This window comes from Macaca nemestrina, chromosome 10 (assembly GCF_043159975.1).
Source record: "Macaca nemestrina isolate mMacNem1 chromosome 10, mMacNem.hap1, whole genome shotgun sequence".
Classification (NCBI taxonomy): domain Eukaryota; kingdom Metazoa; phylum Chordata; class Mammalia; order Primates; family Cercopithecidae; genus Macaca; species Macaca nemestrina.
The window spans coordinates 83,548,298-83,564,442 of record NC_092134.1 but is presented as its reverse complement, the minus strand read 5'-3'; the positions used below and the strand labels follow the sequence as shown (position 1 = coordinate 83,564,442).

Sequence of the window (16,145 nt, the reverse complement as noted above, 5' to 3'; positions counted from 1 at the left end):
GGCTCCCACTTCCCTGGGAGCCCCAGGACAGGCCCTCACTGAGGAGCAGGGCCCCCTGCTCTCACCTCCTGCCCCAACAGTGCTCTGTCATGACCTGGGAGGGCCGTTCACAGCGAGCAGCAGACAGCACAGGCTTCAAATCCCTAGAACAAGCTGCTGGTCCCAGAGCCAAGAGAAGATGGGCAGCCTGGGACAGCCATCCTGCCCACTCACTCCACCTGCCCAGCTACGTCCCCCACCCCCTTTCTTACAAAGTGTCAATGCCTGTCCTGCACGAGAAAGACAGGAGGACACAGACTGGACGCAGGACCCAAGGCCACATGGTTGTGCAGCCCTAGGAGGAATTGTGGTGGGGGGTCAGGGCTCCGCTGGGCTTCCTGGGTCTCACTCCCGCATTTGAAATCCTGCTAGGCTTCTCCCCGCTGTCCCTTAGGCCCTCAAACCCAGAGGAGCCTTCAGCCTTGACTGTCCCAGTTTGGAAGATGTAATGGGGGGAACAGGGCGGCACAGGGATTGACATGGCCTCGGTTCCTCAGGGTCCCCATGGCGTATGTACAAGCGGCAGAGGGCTGGGCTGGGCTGGGGTAGACAGTGGCCTGGCCACAGCCTGGGTTGGCAGCTAGTTTTATATCTGGTCTTGTAGGAGCGCAGGGGAGGGACAGGGAACCAAGAGGGGTGCATTCTCTGGAGGACGGTGGGGTGGGGAGGGCTCCTCATTCCCGGTTAGTGCCAAAAAGCTGCAGGAAGAAGGTGAAGATATAGATGATGTCTAGGTAAATGTTGAGGGCTCCAAAAATATACTCCTCAGGGCTCAGCGAGTGGCGTCGGTTACCCATCAGCAACTGGGTGTCAAGTGCCAGGAACTGGGAGAAGTGAGGAGAGAGAGAGGGGTCAGAGGCCCAGGCAGTGTGACACTCACTATGGCAGCCCTGGTGCCCCCCTCAGCCCCACCCCCAATTTTATTACCCTCACCTGCTGCCTGGCTGCCCAGTGGCCCTCCTGAGACACCTTCTATCCCTAATTCTGTTCAGCAGCTATTTACTGAGCCTCTGCTATGTGCCAGGCACAGGGATACAGCAGAGAACAAGACAGCCAGGGTCCCTGTCCTCACAGAGCTTCGAGTCTAGAGGAATTGTTAGGATGATGAGTATAACAAGGTTCCAGGCAGCGGTGGGGCTGATAACAAGGAGCCTCACCTATGTGAGTGTGGCAGGGAGTTAGGGAAGGCTTCCTGGGGGAGGGGACCTTCAAGCTGAGGCCTAGACTTCTTGGCCATTCCCTCAGGACCCTGCTCTCAGAGGAAGGCGAATGCTTCAGGTACAAGCAGGGCCCAAGCACTTGTGCTGTACTGACATCAGCCCATCATTGCTATACCGACATCCCCATCCAGTAAGAATCAGATTCTTCCTACAGGAAGTGAGGCCCAGAGACCTTAAATATTAGCCAAAGGTTACACAGCTGGAAAGTGGCAAAGCCAAGATTTGAACCCGAGCAGTCCAGCTCCAGAGCCCCAGGTGTAACCATTCTGCCCTGCTACTAACAGCACCTGGGGTTAATGCCTTTCCTCCCAGGAAGCAGGCTCTTCCCTGGGGACCTGCTTGGCCTAATGGACTAGGACCAGATTCCCTTTGAGACAGCACTGTGCCACCCCGCTGCCCCTGCCAGGCCTGCCCACTGTATACAGTGGCTCCTACCCCTCCCCACCTATCTTTCCTCTGGGCTCCAAGCCTAGGGAGCAGAACCCTTGAGAAGTAGAATATGAAATTTGGCAGGCGTGGTGCGCTTTTCTGGAGAAAGAGGCCAAAATGTCCACCAGAATCTCAAAGGTGATGAAGCACTGATCCACGTAGGATTGGAATTGGGTTTTTTTTTGTTTTTTGTTTTGTTTTGTTTTGTTTTTTTGAGACAGAGTTTCACTCTTGTTGCCCAGGCTGGAGTGCAATGGTGAGATCTTGGCTCACTGCAACCTCCGCCTCCTGGGTTCAAGCAATTCTCCTGCCTCAGCCTCCCGAGGAGCTAGGATTGCCGGCATGCACCACCACACCCAGCTAATTTTGTATTTTTAGTAGAGACGGGGTTTCTCCATGTTGGCCAGGCTGGTCCCGAACTCCCGACCTCAGGTAATCTGCCCGCCTCGGCCTCCCAAAGTGCTGGGATTATAGGCGTGAGCCACCATGCCCGGCCCGGGATTGGAATTATTTTACATTGATTCACATTCTTGTTAACTGGGCTCTTCGGTCACTTGTGTATGAAAGGCATGTTCCCTGGGTCCTCTGAAACTCATTCATTATACGATAAATATGTATGGGGCGACAGCTGCATGACAGGGACTTGCTGAGAGTGGAAGAGACAAGAAACACAAAGCCATGCCTGCCTTGGGGAAGCTCACAGCGTCATGGGGGACACTTACAGGTCATTACAAGAAAATCCACGAAATGCACAATTAGGACTGTGAAGGAAGGAGCTACTGATTGGGCCAGAGGAAGGTGACCCAGGAGAGGTGGCATTTCACCTGAGGCTTAAGTAGGAGTTTGCTAGCTAGGAAGGCCTAGGGAAGCCTGGGAGGCCTGACTGGTGTTGTGTGAAGAGCGGAGAACTCAGCCAGGCAGGAACTATGGGAGAAGTAGATAGAGGAGGAAGGGGTTGGGGCCTGCCCTTGCAGCTTGCATTCTGCTCGGTAGGCAGGGGTCATGCCCAGTTCCCTTTCCTTCACCCGCCATGGACTCCTTGACTCCTAAGACCCAGACTTTAGAGTTGCTATAGATGCAGCCCTGTAGAATCTTAGTTGAATCCCAGCTCCGGTGCAATGCGCCCCCATGCCCAAGAGGCCAGGGCTCCAACAGGGAGCAATTCCAGCACACAGGACATTGAGGCAGGGCCACCCTCAAAGTTGGGGAGGTGGGGGCAATTATGAGCACAGGCTTGAAAGTCAGATCCACTTGGACTGCAGGCTCTGCTCTACCACTCATTAGCTGTAGGACCTGGCTGGGCAGAGCATTTAATCTCTTTGGGCCTGTGAGTCCCTATGTGTAAAAAGGAGATGAGCGTGCCTGCCTCCTGAGGTTGTTGTGAGAATGAGATAATGCATGCAAGGGGCCTGGCACGGTGCCTGACACATGGTAAGCACTTAATGAATGCTTGCTATTATATTAATGTGGTTTTGTTGTTATTATCTGCAGAAGGAGAGGTGCCCTCTTGAGGACGTGCACACACTGCTGATGAGACTCAGGTGTCTCTTGCGTCTCATCAGGGAGGCAGCACTGTTCCTTGGGGAGCTCAGTGGCCTTAACAGAGCGAAAATGGGGAGCCATGGCCAGAGCTGAGAGGAGCCCTGTGTAGGATGTGTCAGGCTCCTGAGCTCAGTGGCGCTGAGGAAAGGGCACTCCAGACAGGAACAGGAGTTGAAATGCCTGGGTTTGAGACCCGGCTCCATTGCTCAGTAGCCAAGTCATCCACTTGACCTCAGTGTCCTCGTCTACAAAATGGGATAGTAGCAATGCCCACACCACGGTGTGGTTTTGAGGGTAGATTTATGACAGTGTATGTGGCATCCACTATTTGTATTTTTGAGTATGATTTCTCTCCATTCCGCTCTGCTCCTTCTGTGTTTGATTTGGATTCCCAAGCACATTTTCCTTCTGCAGAGAGAATGAGCAGGCAGAAGGCCCAGTGCAAAGGCTTTGGCCACTTGGCGGTCACAGCTGCCAGCATCAGTTCATAAACTGCTGACCTGCCTAATCCATCAGTAGCTTGCTTGGTTGATTTCTCAGAGCCTGGTCACTCCTAGGTGAGCTAATGAAATTGAGTCTCTTAACTTGGAAGGCTTGGATCTGTCCAGCTCTGGGGGTGGCCCTTCTGAGAAGCACCCATGCAGGAGACCCCCTAGAGCAGCCAGCTGGCTTTTCTCTTGGAGAGAGGAGGAATGAAATGATTTCAGCCCCAACCCTTGGTCCATGCACACAGATGCTTATCTATGTGGTGTTCTCTGGGATGGCCTGCTTCAAATTTCAACCCCACTGCCCAGTATGACCCATCACTGCCACCTCATGCCTGGGAGTCAACCAAAGTCTTTTCATTCATTTATTCCCAACAATACTTGCTGAGCACCTGCTATGTTCCAGAGAACTTGCCCTCATAGAACTGACAGTCTAACGAGGGCAAAAGACATGATCAGAGAGATTCTGCATGGCAGTGCATTCATTTACAGGGGAAGTCATCTGCTGCTATCTCCTTGGAGATGGAAAGCATTGTTAACTAATGTCTTGGTTGAGAGCAGTTATCTTGGTTATAGTTAACATCTTAGTGGGTAGCTGGGATCTTGGCTGAGAGCTAGCAACCGAGTTGACTGCAAACCCCTAAAAGGAGGGCAGGTACTTGAGTTAGTGGCCAGCTGAACAGGAGACTCTGCAGGAGGAGCACTTGGGATGGGGCAGGAGGCCCCCAGGGACAAGGATGCTATTAAGTTACATCTGAAGAGTCTTTCCCTAGACCAACACTTGATCTCTCATCTCCCTCTCCCCATTTGCCCTGGGAGGTGGATGTTCTCATGGTCTTACACATGAGGAAAGGAGTCTGAGAGCTGAGTGATTTGCTGATGGCTGCTTCTCAAGTGTCGTCTCCTACACTGGAGGAGATGGGGGAGGAGTGGGCTTGCAGGGAGGGAGGGAGCATGTGCAGGGGGCAAACTTCCCCGCCTCACCTTACTGGCCAGCGCTAAACCTCGCCGGGGCCCCCAGCCTCACATTTGGCCTGACCCTGCCGTATCTGGGGCCCAGGCTTATGTCTGTTGTCCTCCCTGAATGTGGCCCCAGAGGTGACACTGAGGGGCTCTGGGCAGTGCATGCCATGGAAAGGCCAGCTCAGAGCCACCCGCAGGCAGGCACTGAATACAAAAAGCTGGGGTTGCAATGTGTTGAATCAGCTTAAACAGTGACACGTGGACTGTGTCTGTCCTGCAGAAATGCCAGTGTGACGGCGCGTGGAGGCAACCCCCAGGCTGTTGTTTGCAGCATTGGTTCTAACAGTGAGACGCTGAAACAACCCAAACTCTACCAACACGGGGGTGGTTAAATAAACTCTGGGCAGCAGTGCTGAGGTGGAAACATCTGTGACAGACGCTACTGTGAGAAAAAAGCAAGTTGCGAAAAATCCATATCGTATGATCCCATAAAACTATACATGTCAGAGGAGCCAACATAGCAAATATCTATGAAATGCACAAAGAAAGGTCTGGAAGGAGAGATAATTCATGGTTCCTGCTGGGGAAAGAAGTGAGGGACACGATCAAAATGACATTTGCTTTTTTCTATATTTAAGATTTTCCAAAAGTGAAATATGTGAATAAATGTATTCACATATTATATAATTAGAAGTTTAAAATAGAAGGGTTAAAATAGCACAAAAGAAGAGTTCATGAACTCTTTCACTCAATTCTCACCATAAGCCTCTGCAGCAGGTGTCTCACTATCAGCTCCATCATTTGCTGAGGACACTGAGGCAGAGACAGTGTAAGTGACTTGCCCATGTCACACAGCCCAGGGACAGCTAGAGGGTGAGCTTGGGCTTTGGGGAGTCTTTGGAGAAGAGACCACCAGCCATATGTCCAGGTGCACCGGCTGGGCTGCAGGGGAGTGTGAGGGGGTGAGGGAGGGAAGAGAGACCATTGAGTGGAGATCTGGGGCCCATTTCTTGCCTGATACCAATAGAAGATATTTCTCTCCATTGACCTGGGTGTCAAAAATTTAGATGGCATAGACAACATTTGCACCCCCAGGAGGGCCACCAAAAGAACAGGGTCTGGCAGGCATTCAAATCAGAAAGCCTGGCCCAGGGTGAAAGGTGGGTAGTGTATGAAAGTGCATTAATGACACACGATTATCTATCAACTTTTTAAAAAGTAGGCCAGGTGCAGTGGTTCACGCCAGTAATCCCAGCACTCTGGGAGACCAAGGTGGGCAGATCGCCTGAGGGCAGGAGTTCGAGACTAGCCTGGCCAACATGAGGAAACCCTATCTCTACTAAAAATACAAAAATTAGCTGGGCGTGGTGGTGGGCACCTGTAATCCCAGCTACTTGGGAGGCTGAGGGAGGAGAATCGCTTGAACTCGGGGAGGTGGAGGTTGCAGTGAGCCAAGATCATGCCACTGCACTCCAGCCTGGGCAACAGAGTGAGACTCCGTCTCAAAAAGAAAAAAAAAAGAAAGAAAGGAACCAGGAGACAAGGTAGGCTTCAATAGCCTGTCGCAGTAAGTGGAATAAAATATTTTGCATGAAAGAACCATATGTGGTCATACGAGAAAGGGCATGAGTCCAGTATAATACAGTGCTTAAGATCATAGGCTGGGGAGTCCCACAAACCTGGGTTCAAATCTTGGCTCAGACCTTAGGTAACTTACTAACAGGTAAGAGTTACTGATCACTGACCACACACCAGGCACTAAGTGCTTTACATATATGAATGCATCCAAATCACAGCCACCTATGAGGGAGTTACTGTTCTTGTCCCCATTTTACAGCTAAAGAAACTGAGGTACAAAGACATTACGTAACTTGGTGAGTCCACACAGCTAGAATGTGGCAGAGAAGGGCTTTGAGACTTATAGTGAATGATAACCTTGTCATTTAGATCACCAGATTTTGAAGCCAGGCTAAATCTGGTGATCTAAATGATAAGGTTATCATTTACCATAAGAGTAAAAGCTGTCATCGATTGAGAATTGCCATGTTCCAAGTGTGAGGAGGCTGTTTTCCCTTCATTTGTTACCCTATTCATCCATTACAACAGCCTGCTGAGACAGGCGGGTGAGCCCTATTTTAAAGACGAGGCCGGTGAGGCAGAGCGGTCAAGTCGTTTTGCCCAAGGTCACAGAATGGTAGGAGGAGCAGCGAGGCCTTGAATGTGACTTGGTGGGGGGCACTGGCCAGCTGCAGAGCCCCCTCCCCACTCCACACACCTACTGGCCCTGCCAGTGCCTCTTCCTGGCTCTGCTCTGAAGAACCAGGTCCTGGATACGGAAGCAGAAGTTCCTTTCTGCCCCCAGGCAGGTGTGGAGCTGCCTCTGCCTCCCCTCCCTCAGTCCGCCACCCCAGGGCTTCTCCACCTCCTCCTGTCAGGTTTGAGCAGAGTGTGGGCTGGGGTATGAGTGCCTCAGGAGTGAGACAGGCAGGCCTCAGGAGGGGCCTGCACATTCTCCCCTGAAGGAGCAATCACTGATCAGTCCGCCCACCTCAGGAGGAACCCACGCCACTTCCAGGTTGTCTGGGTGAGGCGTGGGGAGGGGGTGCGAGGAGGCCTCAGGGTAGGCATTGGGACTGTTTCAGCGGCAGAGGGTGGGTGACCTAACAGAGAAGGTTCTCACTGGCTCCTTCAGCTTCACGTAATGCATTGAGGGAAAAGGGCCTCTAGGCTCTGAATGGAACGAAGATAAGTCTAAAAGTCATGCCTCAGCCTTGGATTTGTGTGGCCATTTTAACTTTTCGAAGTGTTTTCCTAATTGTGAGGAAGGTAGAGCATATATTGCCGTCCCACTAGAAAAGCAGGGTGAGGGGTTGGGGTAGACGGGCGTATTTTTCTTAAATCCCTTCGACACTGTGGGTCTGGCCCAGACTGGTCATGGTGTGTGTATGTGTGCACATGCGTGTGGGTATGTGTGTGCCTGTGTATATACTTGTGTATGTGTGTATGTATGTATATGTGTGCGTATGTGTATATATGTGTGTGTGAGTGTGAGTGTGCACGTGTGTGTGTGTATGTGTGTGCATGTGTGTGAGTGTATATATATAAGTGTATGTGGGTATATGTGTGTGTATATGTGTGCATGTGAGTGTATGCATGTGCATGTGTGTATATGTGCGTGTGTGTATGTGTATATGTGTATGTCTACGTGCATGTGAGTGAATGTGTGTGCATGTGTATATGTGCATGTGTGCATGTGTATGAGTGTATATATGTGCATGTGTATATGCGCATGTGTGTGCATGTGAGCACGTGTGTGCATGTGTATATGTATATGTGTGCATATGAGTGTGTATGAGTGTATGTATGTTCATGTGTATATATGTGCATATGTGCATGTGTGCATATGTGTGTGTGCATGTGAGTGCATATGTGCGCATGTGTATGTGTGCATGTGTATGTGTGCATGTGTGCATGTGAGTGCATATGTGTGCATGTGTGTATATGTGTATGTTTGTGTATATGTGTGCATGTGAGTGTGTACGAGTGTATGTGCATGCGTATATATGTGCATATGTGTGCATATGTGTACATACGAATGTGTGTGTGCATGTTTGTATGTGTGCGTGTGTTTGTGTGTATATGTGTGCATGAGTGTGCATGTGTATATGTGTGCAGGTGAGTGTATGTGTGTATATGTGTATGTGCATGTGTGTGTATATGTGCATGTATGTATGTGTGCATGTGAGTGTATGTGTGTGCATGTGTGTGTATAGGTGAGTGTATGTGCATGTGTGTATAGGTGCGTGTATTTGTGTGCATGTGTGTGCGTGTATATGTGTATGTGTGCATGAGTGCATGTGTGTGTATGTGTATATGTATGTGTGTATATGTGTGCATGTGTGCACATGTGTGTATGTGCATGTGTATATGTATGTGTGCGCATGTGTGCATGTATGTACGTGTGTGTATGTACATGTGTGCATGTGCATATATGCGCGTGTATATGTGTGCAAGTGTGTGTATGAGTGTATGTGCATGTGTGTATATGTGTGCATGAGTGTATGTGTGTATATGTGTGCATGTGAGTGTATGTGTGTACGTGCATGTGTCTGTGCACATGTGTGTGAATGTGTGTGTATGTGCATGTGTGTGCATGAGTGCATGTGTATATGTGTATGTGTATATGTGTGCATGTATGTATGTGCATGTGTGCATGTGTGTCTGTGCATGTGTGTATGTGCATGTGTGCATATGTGTGCATGTGACTGTGTATATGTGTGTGTGTATGTGTGCATATATGTGAATGTGTATATGCGCATGTGTATGTGTGTCTATGTGTGCATGTGAATGTATGTGCATGCATGCGTGTCTGTGTGCCTGTGAGCACATGTGCGTGTGTATATGTGCATGTGTATGTCTGTTTGCCTGTGAGTGCATGTGTGTGTGCATGTGTATGTGCATGTATGTATATATGCATGTGTATGTGTGTATGTGCATGTGCGTATATGTGTATGTGTGTATAAGTATCCATGTGACTGTGTGTATGTGCATGTGGGTAGATGTGTGTATATGAGTGTGTATGTATGTGTGCATGTGGGTATGTGCGTGTGTATATGTGAGTTTATGTGAGAATGTGTATGTGCATGTGTGTATATGCGTGAATGTGAGTGTGTGTCTCTCTCTCTGGAAGTGCTGTCTTGGCTTCAGCGCATGCTCAGCTTCAGCAGCAGGTGCCTCAGGCAGTTCCCTGTCAGCTCTGAGGTCTCAGCCCTGCTTTCCTTCCAGAGACTGAGGACAGATAGCTCTATGTCTCTCCATAGTGGTCAACATCAGAACTGGAGGTCCAGCACCCCTACTGAGCATCTTCCTATCCCAGCTCTGTTCATCCAAATGCCATTAGGCTTGCAGCATTCAGTACTGACCATGCACAGTCTCCCTGCCCCCACCCACCCCAGCTCTGGGACACTGCAGTGACCTCCTAAATGGTCTCCCAGCCTCTGGTCTGTCCACTCAGCTTCTCACTAATCTTCCTCAAAGCACGACAACTGTGATGTTTCTTAGCAACTGTCAGTGGTTCCCAAGGTCCTCAAATCGGCCAGGCTGGGCAGGGAGTGAAGAGGTCTATTCCCACTGGGCCCATCACCTAATTTCTACTGTCCTATGCCTCATTCCTTCCCGAGGACTCTGGGACTTGGGCTCTCGATTTAGGGGGCTCAGAGACCTTAGCTTCCCCAAGGAAGGACCAACTCTGAGATGCGGCAACCTGTCTCAAGTCCCGTGGGCCCTGGAGTCTCAGCTGCGGCTAGAAGCCAGCTGTAGGCATGTGCCCCCACCTCATTCCCTGCCCCATCACGCCAGCCCGGCCTGACCCTCATGCTCCCTGTGTGACTTTCCATGAGTTTCTACAGAAAAGCACCCAAAGAGAGGGCACTAGGGGGAATGGGAGGATTCGGCCACTCTGAGGTCAGGGCTGTTCAGCTGGCTCACCCACTTCTACTGGCATATTTGGGTTCTGGCATCCAGTGAGGGGTCTGGGGTAGGGGTGAGGCCAAAAACCCAAGGCTCCCTGAGAATGTACTAAGGCTGACATGGGTGAGGCCTAGGAGGGGCCTGTTCCTCAAAGCTGGACCAGAGCCCTGAGAAACCTTGCCTCCCATCCCCTCAGGTGCTGCCCCCTCCACTGGGCGGCCCTGCCCTCAAAGATGGCAGAATCTCAAGGGAGGTGCTGATGTTTCTGGGAGAGAAACTGGATTCTCGAAGCTGGATTCTCACAGCGCTTCCAAAGCTCAGGTTGGTGGGAGTTGAGGGGCGGGTCTCCCTCGGGGTCTGGGGCCTCCTCCTCCACTTCTTTTCACCCCACTCTTGCACAGTCTCCTCAAGGCGGCACACGTGGCAGGGACGCCTGCATGCAGTGTGTAGTGTGCAGCTCTGCTCGGCTGTAGGGCTGGGAGTGGCCCCCACTGTGCTGAGAATTCCCCAAAGGGTATGGTGGGAGATGGCAGGATGGGCAGATGAGAGACTAGGGGGTGCTGGGTGCTGGTTATGGGACACACTGGAGCTAGGGGACCACAGAGTCTGCAGTCCTGAGGGTCAGGACGAGGTCAGCATGTTCCTGAGTTCGAGTTAATGGGAGGGTAAAGGGATTTAGCTATGGGGCTGGGCCTCTGAGGGCCTTCATCTACCTGAAACTGAGAGGAGGGAAAGGGAATGAGTCTCAAAGCCCCTCTCATCAACATTCCCCTGCCCATGGGCCCCAGGGGAGCTGCAGATGAACATGGGCAGGGGATGGAGCCAGGGGAACTGGCCCTGTGCTCTCCATTGTTGTTTCTATAACCTGCAGGATGATCCCGACCAGGGACCTTTGAAGTGTTGATCTCCTAATAAGATAATTGGCACTGCAGTTCCCCCTCTCCTGTGACTCACAGAAGACTGATGGGCAGTGCTGAATTCAACCACACAGCCTGTGGGTTCTCTGCCTTGCTCTGATTGTACCTCTGTGGGCCTGGCCCTGGCCCCTGCCACACCTCTTGGGGATCCGTTCATGCCACAAACATCTCCTGGGCACGTACTATGTACCAGTCCCTGTTCTGGGCATGGGGGCTGCAGTGATGAACAAGCCAGACTACAATCCCTGCCCTTAAGGAACTTAGATTCTGCTGGAGGGAGACAGACAATGAGCAATACATCAAGAAAAACAGACAGTGTGTCAGAATGAGATGCACTACAGAGAGAGGGAAATAGAGTAGGGAGGAAGAGGGAGGGACAGAGCTGCACACACTTGAAGGATGGGAGAGAGGACTATGAGCAGTCCCTAAGAACAGACAGAGGCAGGTGCAGAGGCCCTGGGTTTGGAGAGAGCCTGCCATGATCACGCAGCACGAGGCCAGTGTGGCTACAGCAGAGGAGAGTGGGGAGGTCAGAGAGGGCCTGCAGGCTGTGGGAAGCGATTGCGGGATGCTCAACAGAGGAACAAGGGTACCTAACACTCCAGCTGCTGTGCCCCGCATAGACACAGGGCATAGCGGCAGCCTGCAGGAGGCCATGGCAACAATCAACCCAGGCTGGAGGCTATGGGGGCTGGGACAGGGAGTAGCCATGAGGGTAGAGATAAGTTGTCAGATTCTGGATAGGATTAGGGGCCACAGCATTGATCTGGGGTGTGATGTGGGGGATGAGGAGAGGGGAGGAGTGGAAGGTGTCACCAAAGCATTTGTTCTGAGTTACAGGAAGATGGGGAAGGCTTTGGGAAAAGCAGGCATCCCGGGGAAGGGGCAGGAGCTTGGTTTTATACATGTGAAGTCCGAGGTGCCTATGAGCCTTCCTCATGCAGACCCTCATTAGGCAACCGGAAATTCTAGTCTGGAATTCAAGAGAGAGATCCAGGCTAGAGATGTAAATGTTAGAGTAATCATCATAAAATATCGCATTCAAAGCTTTGAGGCTGCCTGAGGCCCTGAGAGAGCAGGGTAGAAAGAGAAGAGTTGGCCCTTTGCAGGATCAAGAGGGCTGTAGAAAAGCCTGGGCGATTGGTGGCCTGGACACCAAGGGACGAAGATGCTTTGGGGAGGGTGGTGGAGGGAAGGAACGGTTGTATCCAATATTTCTGGGAGTCCATCAATATTAGGATTGAGTTTGGGTCCCTGGATTTAGCTACACGGAGGTCCCTGAAACCTGGATGAGAGTGTGTTTAAGAGGATCAAGAGAGAATGGTCGGGCACCGTGGTTCACGCCTGTTATCCCAGCACTTTGGGAGGCTGAGGAGGGTGGATCACGAGGTCAGGAGATCAAGACCATCCTGGCTAACACGGTGAAACCCCGTCTCTACTAAAAATACAAAAAATTAGCTGGGCGTGGTGGTGGGTGCCTGTAGTCCCAGTTACTCGGGAGGCTGAGGCAGGAGAATCGCATGAACCCGGGAGGTAGAGCTTCAGTGAGCTGAGATCGCGCCGCTGCACTCCAGCCTGGGCGACAGAGCAAGACTCCATTAAAAAAAAAAAAAAAAAAAAAAAAAAGACTCTGTGCCAGCCCCTTAACACCTAGGGCTTCAGATGTGGAAAGTGAGTCTTACAGCACCAGGGCTGCCTGCCCCCACTCCCTGGCCAGATTGTGGTGGAGATGCAGGGAGGTAACAGGTGCGAAAGTGCTTTGTAAAACATAAAGGGTAGAACAGAGGGTGGGGACTATTGCTATTATTTTAATAGCACTAGGGCTTATCAAACAAATTTAAGGGATTACTATTCACCCAGCCTTACTTGCATGCATGACTCCCTCGGGTGGTTCACACACTCACTGTGACCTGATCCACGGGAAGCCAAGTAAACTACCTGGCCAGCCCCCATGGGTGCTCCCTGCCTCCAACATCACCAGCCTGTCTGCCCTGGCTTGACCCCTCTTCTGTCCCCTGCAAATGCCTCCCTCTAGGGCCTCCAGGTGCTGTTGCCCAGACTAGCTCTCCCGAATGTGGCCCTCCTCTTTCTCTCCTAATCCAATTCCCCACCACATCCTTTGAAATCTCTCTTTAGGAAGTATTGCCTGGAGGGAAGAGCATGGTGCGGGGTCTGAGAAAAGTTAGTCTCTTCAGGTGACCAGGCTCCCAGTTTACCCAGGATTTAAGGGCTCCTCAAGAAGTGGGGCTTTCAGTGCTGAAACTGGGGAAGTCCTAGGTAGCCTGGAATAAGCTGACACTTTAGTCTTGATCAAGGCCACATCGACCCATTATCTTGCCGGGAAACCACGGACAAATAATTCCATTTCTCTGGAGTTCAGTTTTCTCATCTGTAAGAAGAGGGCTGGGAGTTTCACTAGATCCCAGCCCTCCAGTTCCAAGCCTGGAGGTCATTTATTCATTCTACAATACTGGCTGAGTGCTACTCTGCACCATGCACTGCACTCTCCCTGCTGACCAGGCATCTGGGCAGCCACGCTGCACATCACACACAGTATGTGCTCTATAAAGACCTGTGGAAAGGACACATGAATGAACCTGCCACACCCCCCGCTCAGGCTTGATCCCTATCCAAATCCCCCAAAACCCCTGCTCACTGCTCTCTCCCCATCCCGTCCCCCATTTCAGCCCCCCAGCCTGTCGCCCACAAGCCTCCGGAATCTGGACTAAGCTGCAACTCTGGCCACTTGTATTGAGCTGAACGTTCCAGCTAGGGAGGGGAGAGTCTGGTCACTGCTTCCATTGTCAATAAATGTTGACCTTGAATGCCTTCCCAAGAGGATGTCACCAGTACAAGCTTGCCCACCTGGGTGGGTCCTGGAACACGATCACATTCGGGTGCGTGGAGCCCACCTGAGCAGAAGGCAAGTGTTGGGCAGCTCCAGGCAGGCGTCTGTCCCTGGTCATCTCATCTCCTGGGCATCTGCTTCCAGCCACTCCCCACTTAGCCTCAGACCCCAAGGGGGACTCACACCAGACTGTCCAGGTTCCCAGATTGGCCCCGTCACTTCCTAGGATGCTGTGTGACCTTGGGCATGTTATTTGATATCTCTGAGCTTCAGTTTCCCCATCTTAATTAATTAATTAATTAATTAATTTTGAGACAGAGTCTTGCTCTCTCACCCAGGCTGGAGTGCAGTGGTGCGATCTCAGCTCACCGCAAGCTCTGCCTCCTGGGTTCACGCCATTCTCCTGCCTCAGCCTCCTGAGTAGCTGGGACTACAGGCACCCGCCACCATGCCTGGTTACTTTTTTCGTATTTTTAGTAGAGACGGGGTTTCACTGTGTTAGCCAGGATGGTCTTGATCTCCTGACCTTGTGATCCGCCCTCCTCAGCCTCCCAAAGTGCAGGGATTACAGGCGTGAGCCACCATGACCAGCCTCCCCATCTTAATTTATTAACAGTAGAACCTATCTTATAGACTTAAGACGACGATTAAATGCATATGGAGAGCTGGCTGGGGGGAAGCAAGTGTTCAATAAATATTAGCTGTTACTGTTATCCCAACCATAATCATCATCATCAACATTTTCAGTTTCGTGAGAAGAGCAAAGAACATGCTCAATCTAACAGTGTCTCTCTCTCAGGGTGCTTAGAATCCCCCTCGCTCCAAGAAGTCTTCCCCAGTTGCCCCTAGGAGGGTAACTACTAACTTGGTCCACATGGCCAGGATGCACCCACTCTCCCGCTCCCGCAAGCACTGCTGCCCCTCCCCTGAAGGAAGGGGTGCCTCTTCCCAGCTCTGCCTTTGTCTACAGCTTCCAACCTGCTGTTACAATCTTCCCTCCTGCCCAGGTCAGCTGGTCTGTCCTGGAAACCAGGTTGAATTCCCCGAACAAACAAACAAACGCAGCGCTGGACCTAGCCCTACCCGCAGGTGCTCCCAAGGATCCAGGGAGGAGGGCCGTGGGGAAGATGGGAGCAGAAGGGGACTGGGGTGATGGTCAGGATGCTGGGAAGGCGGCTGCCAAGGAGCCAGACCACACTCACCAATGTAAACACACCCGCTCCCAGTGCTGCATAGACTGCGTGGAGCCAGGGCACCTGCGGCAGAGGAAAAACGGACTTAGGGATGACAAGAAGGGGCAGCAGTCAGAGGGGCAGGGAGGAGGGCTCAGTCTAGAGAATGGAGGACGTGGGGTAGCCCCGCCCAGCGCTCCCTAAGGAGCCCCAGGACTGACAGTGGACCCTGATTCTCTGGGTGCCCAGGGTGGGTGAAGTGCGGCATGGGATAAGAGTGATCCTGGTGGGAACGGTGGGAGAACTCCCCGCCAGCCTGGTCCTTCTTCCCGCAGCACACAGCCCCGGGCTCAGGGCTGATGAAGATGACTCTCGGTGGGCCCTCCCTCTGGCCTGGGACTGCTTGAGGCTGCTCCCACCTCCCAGGGTGCGTTCATCCCTGTCCAGCATAGGATCTGTCTGTTCTTGTGTCAGGGCGCTCCTGGGCTGTGCCTTGGAGGCAAAGAACTCAGGAAGAAGGGGATAAAGACTTGACCTCAGGGGTGTGTGGGGGGGGCATCTGGAGTCTCTGCCAGCTGTGATGGTGGGCTTGCCTGCACAGGCTGGAACAGCACCTCCCTACCCTCTGCCCCCTGAGTCTCCCTCCAGGTCTGGAGCAGCCAACTGTGGGGAAAACTCTGCTGGAGGCACCGTGCTAGGGCCCTCCATGGGGCCCTCCTCCAGAAGACTCGGAAACAAAGGCATCCCATCAACCAGACCAGGATCAATAAAGGGTTCTTTGAAGTTCTGTGGCCCCTTCCTGTAACACTCCTCCCCATCCTAGACACACAGAGGGCCCCCAGGCCAGCTCTGGCCCCTCCCTTTGTCAACAGGATCCTGGGAAGAACCAAGGAAATGCCAGCACCAATCCTGACATCCTGGAATGGACGCCAAGTGCCCAGAGGCTGGGGTTGGGCAGGATGGAGGTGGGGAGGGGGAAGTGAGGACTACTGCTCACAGCCCTGCTAGAAAAGGGCAGTGGGGGACCATGCACCATGTGTGGCTATAGGGGTGAGGGGTAT

At 52.1% G+C, this 16,145-nt stretch overlaps 1 protein-coding gene across 2 annotated transcripts in view; it reads right to left on the bottom strand.

Moving 5' to 3' along the window:
• Window positions 1-607: 607 nt before the first annotated feature.
• The window catches only part of LOC105492863 (Fas apoptotic inhibitory molecule 2), a 31,023-nt gene continuing 15,485 nt past the window's right edge, over window positions 608-16,145 (bottom strand). For both annotated transcript variants that reach the window (XM_011760163.2, XM_011760162.3), the window contains exons 11-12: window positions 15,115-15,168; window positions 608-863 (exon numbers count right to left, since the gene is read on the bottom strand). In XM_011760163.2, coding sequence (XP_011758465.1) covers window positions 714-863; window positions 15,115-15,168 — 204 coding nt within the window. In that variant the 3' untranslated portion in view covers window positions 608-713. The remainder of the gene's footprint in view (window positions 864-15,114; window positions 15,169-16,145) is intronic.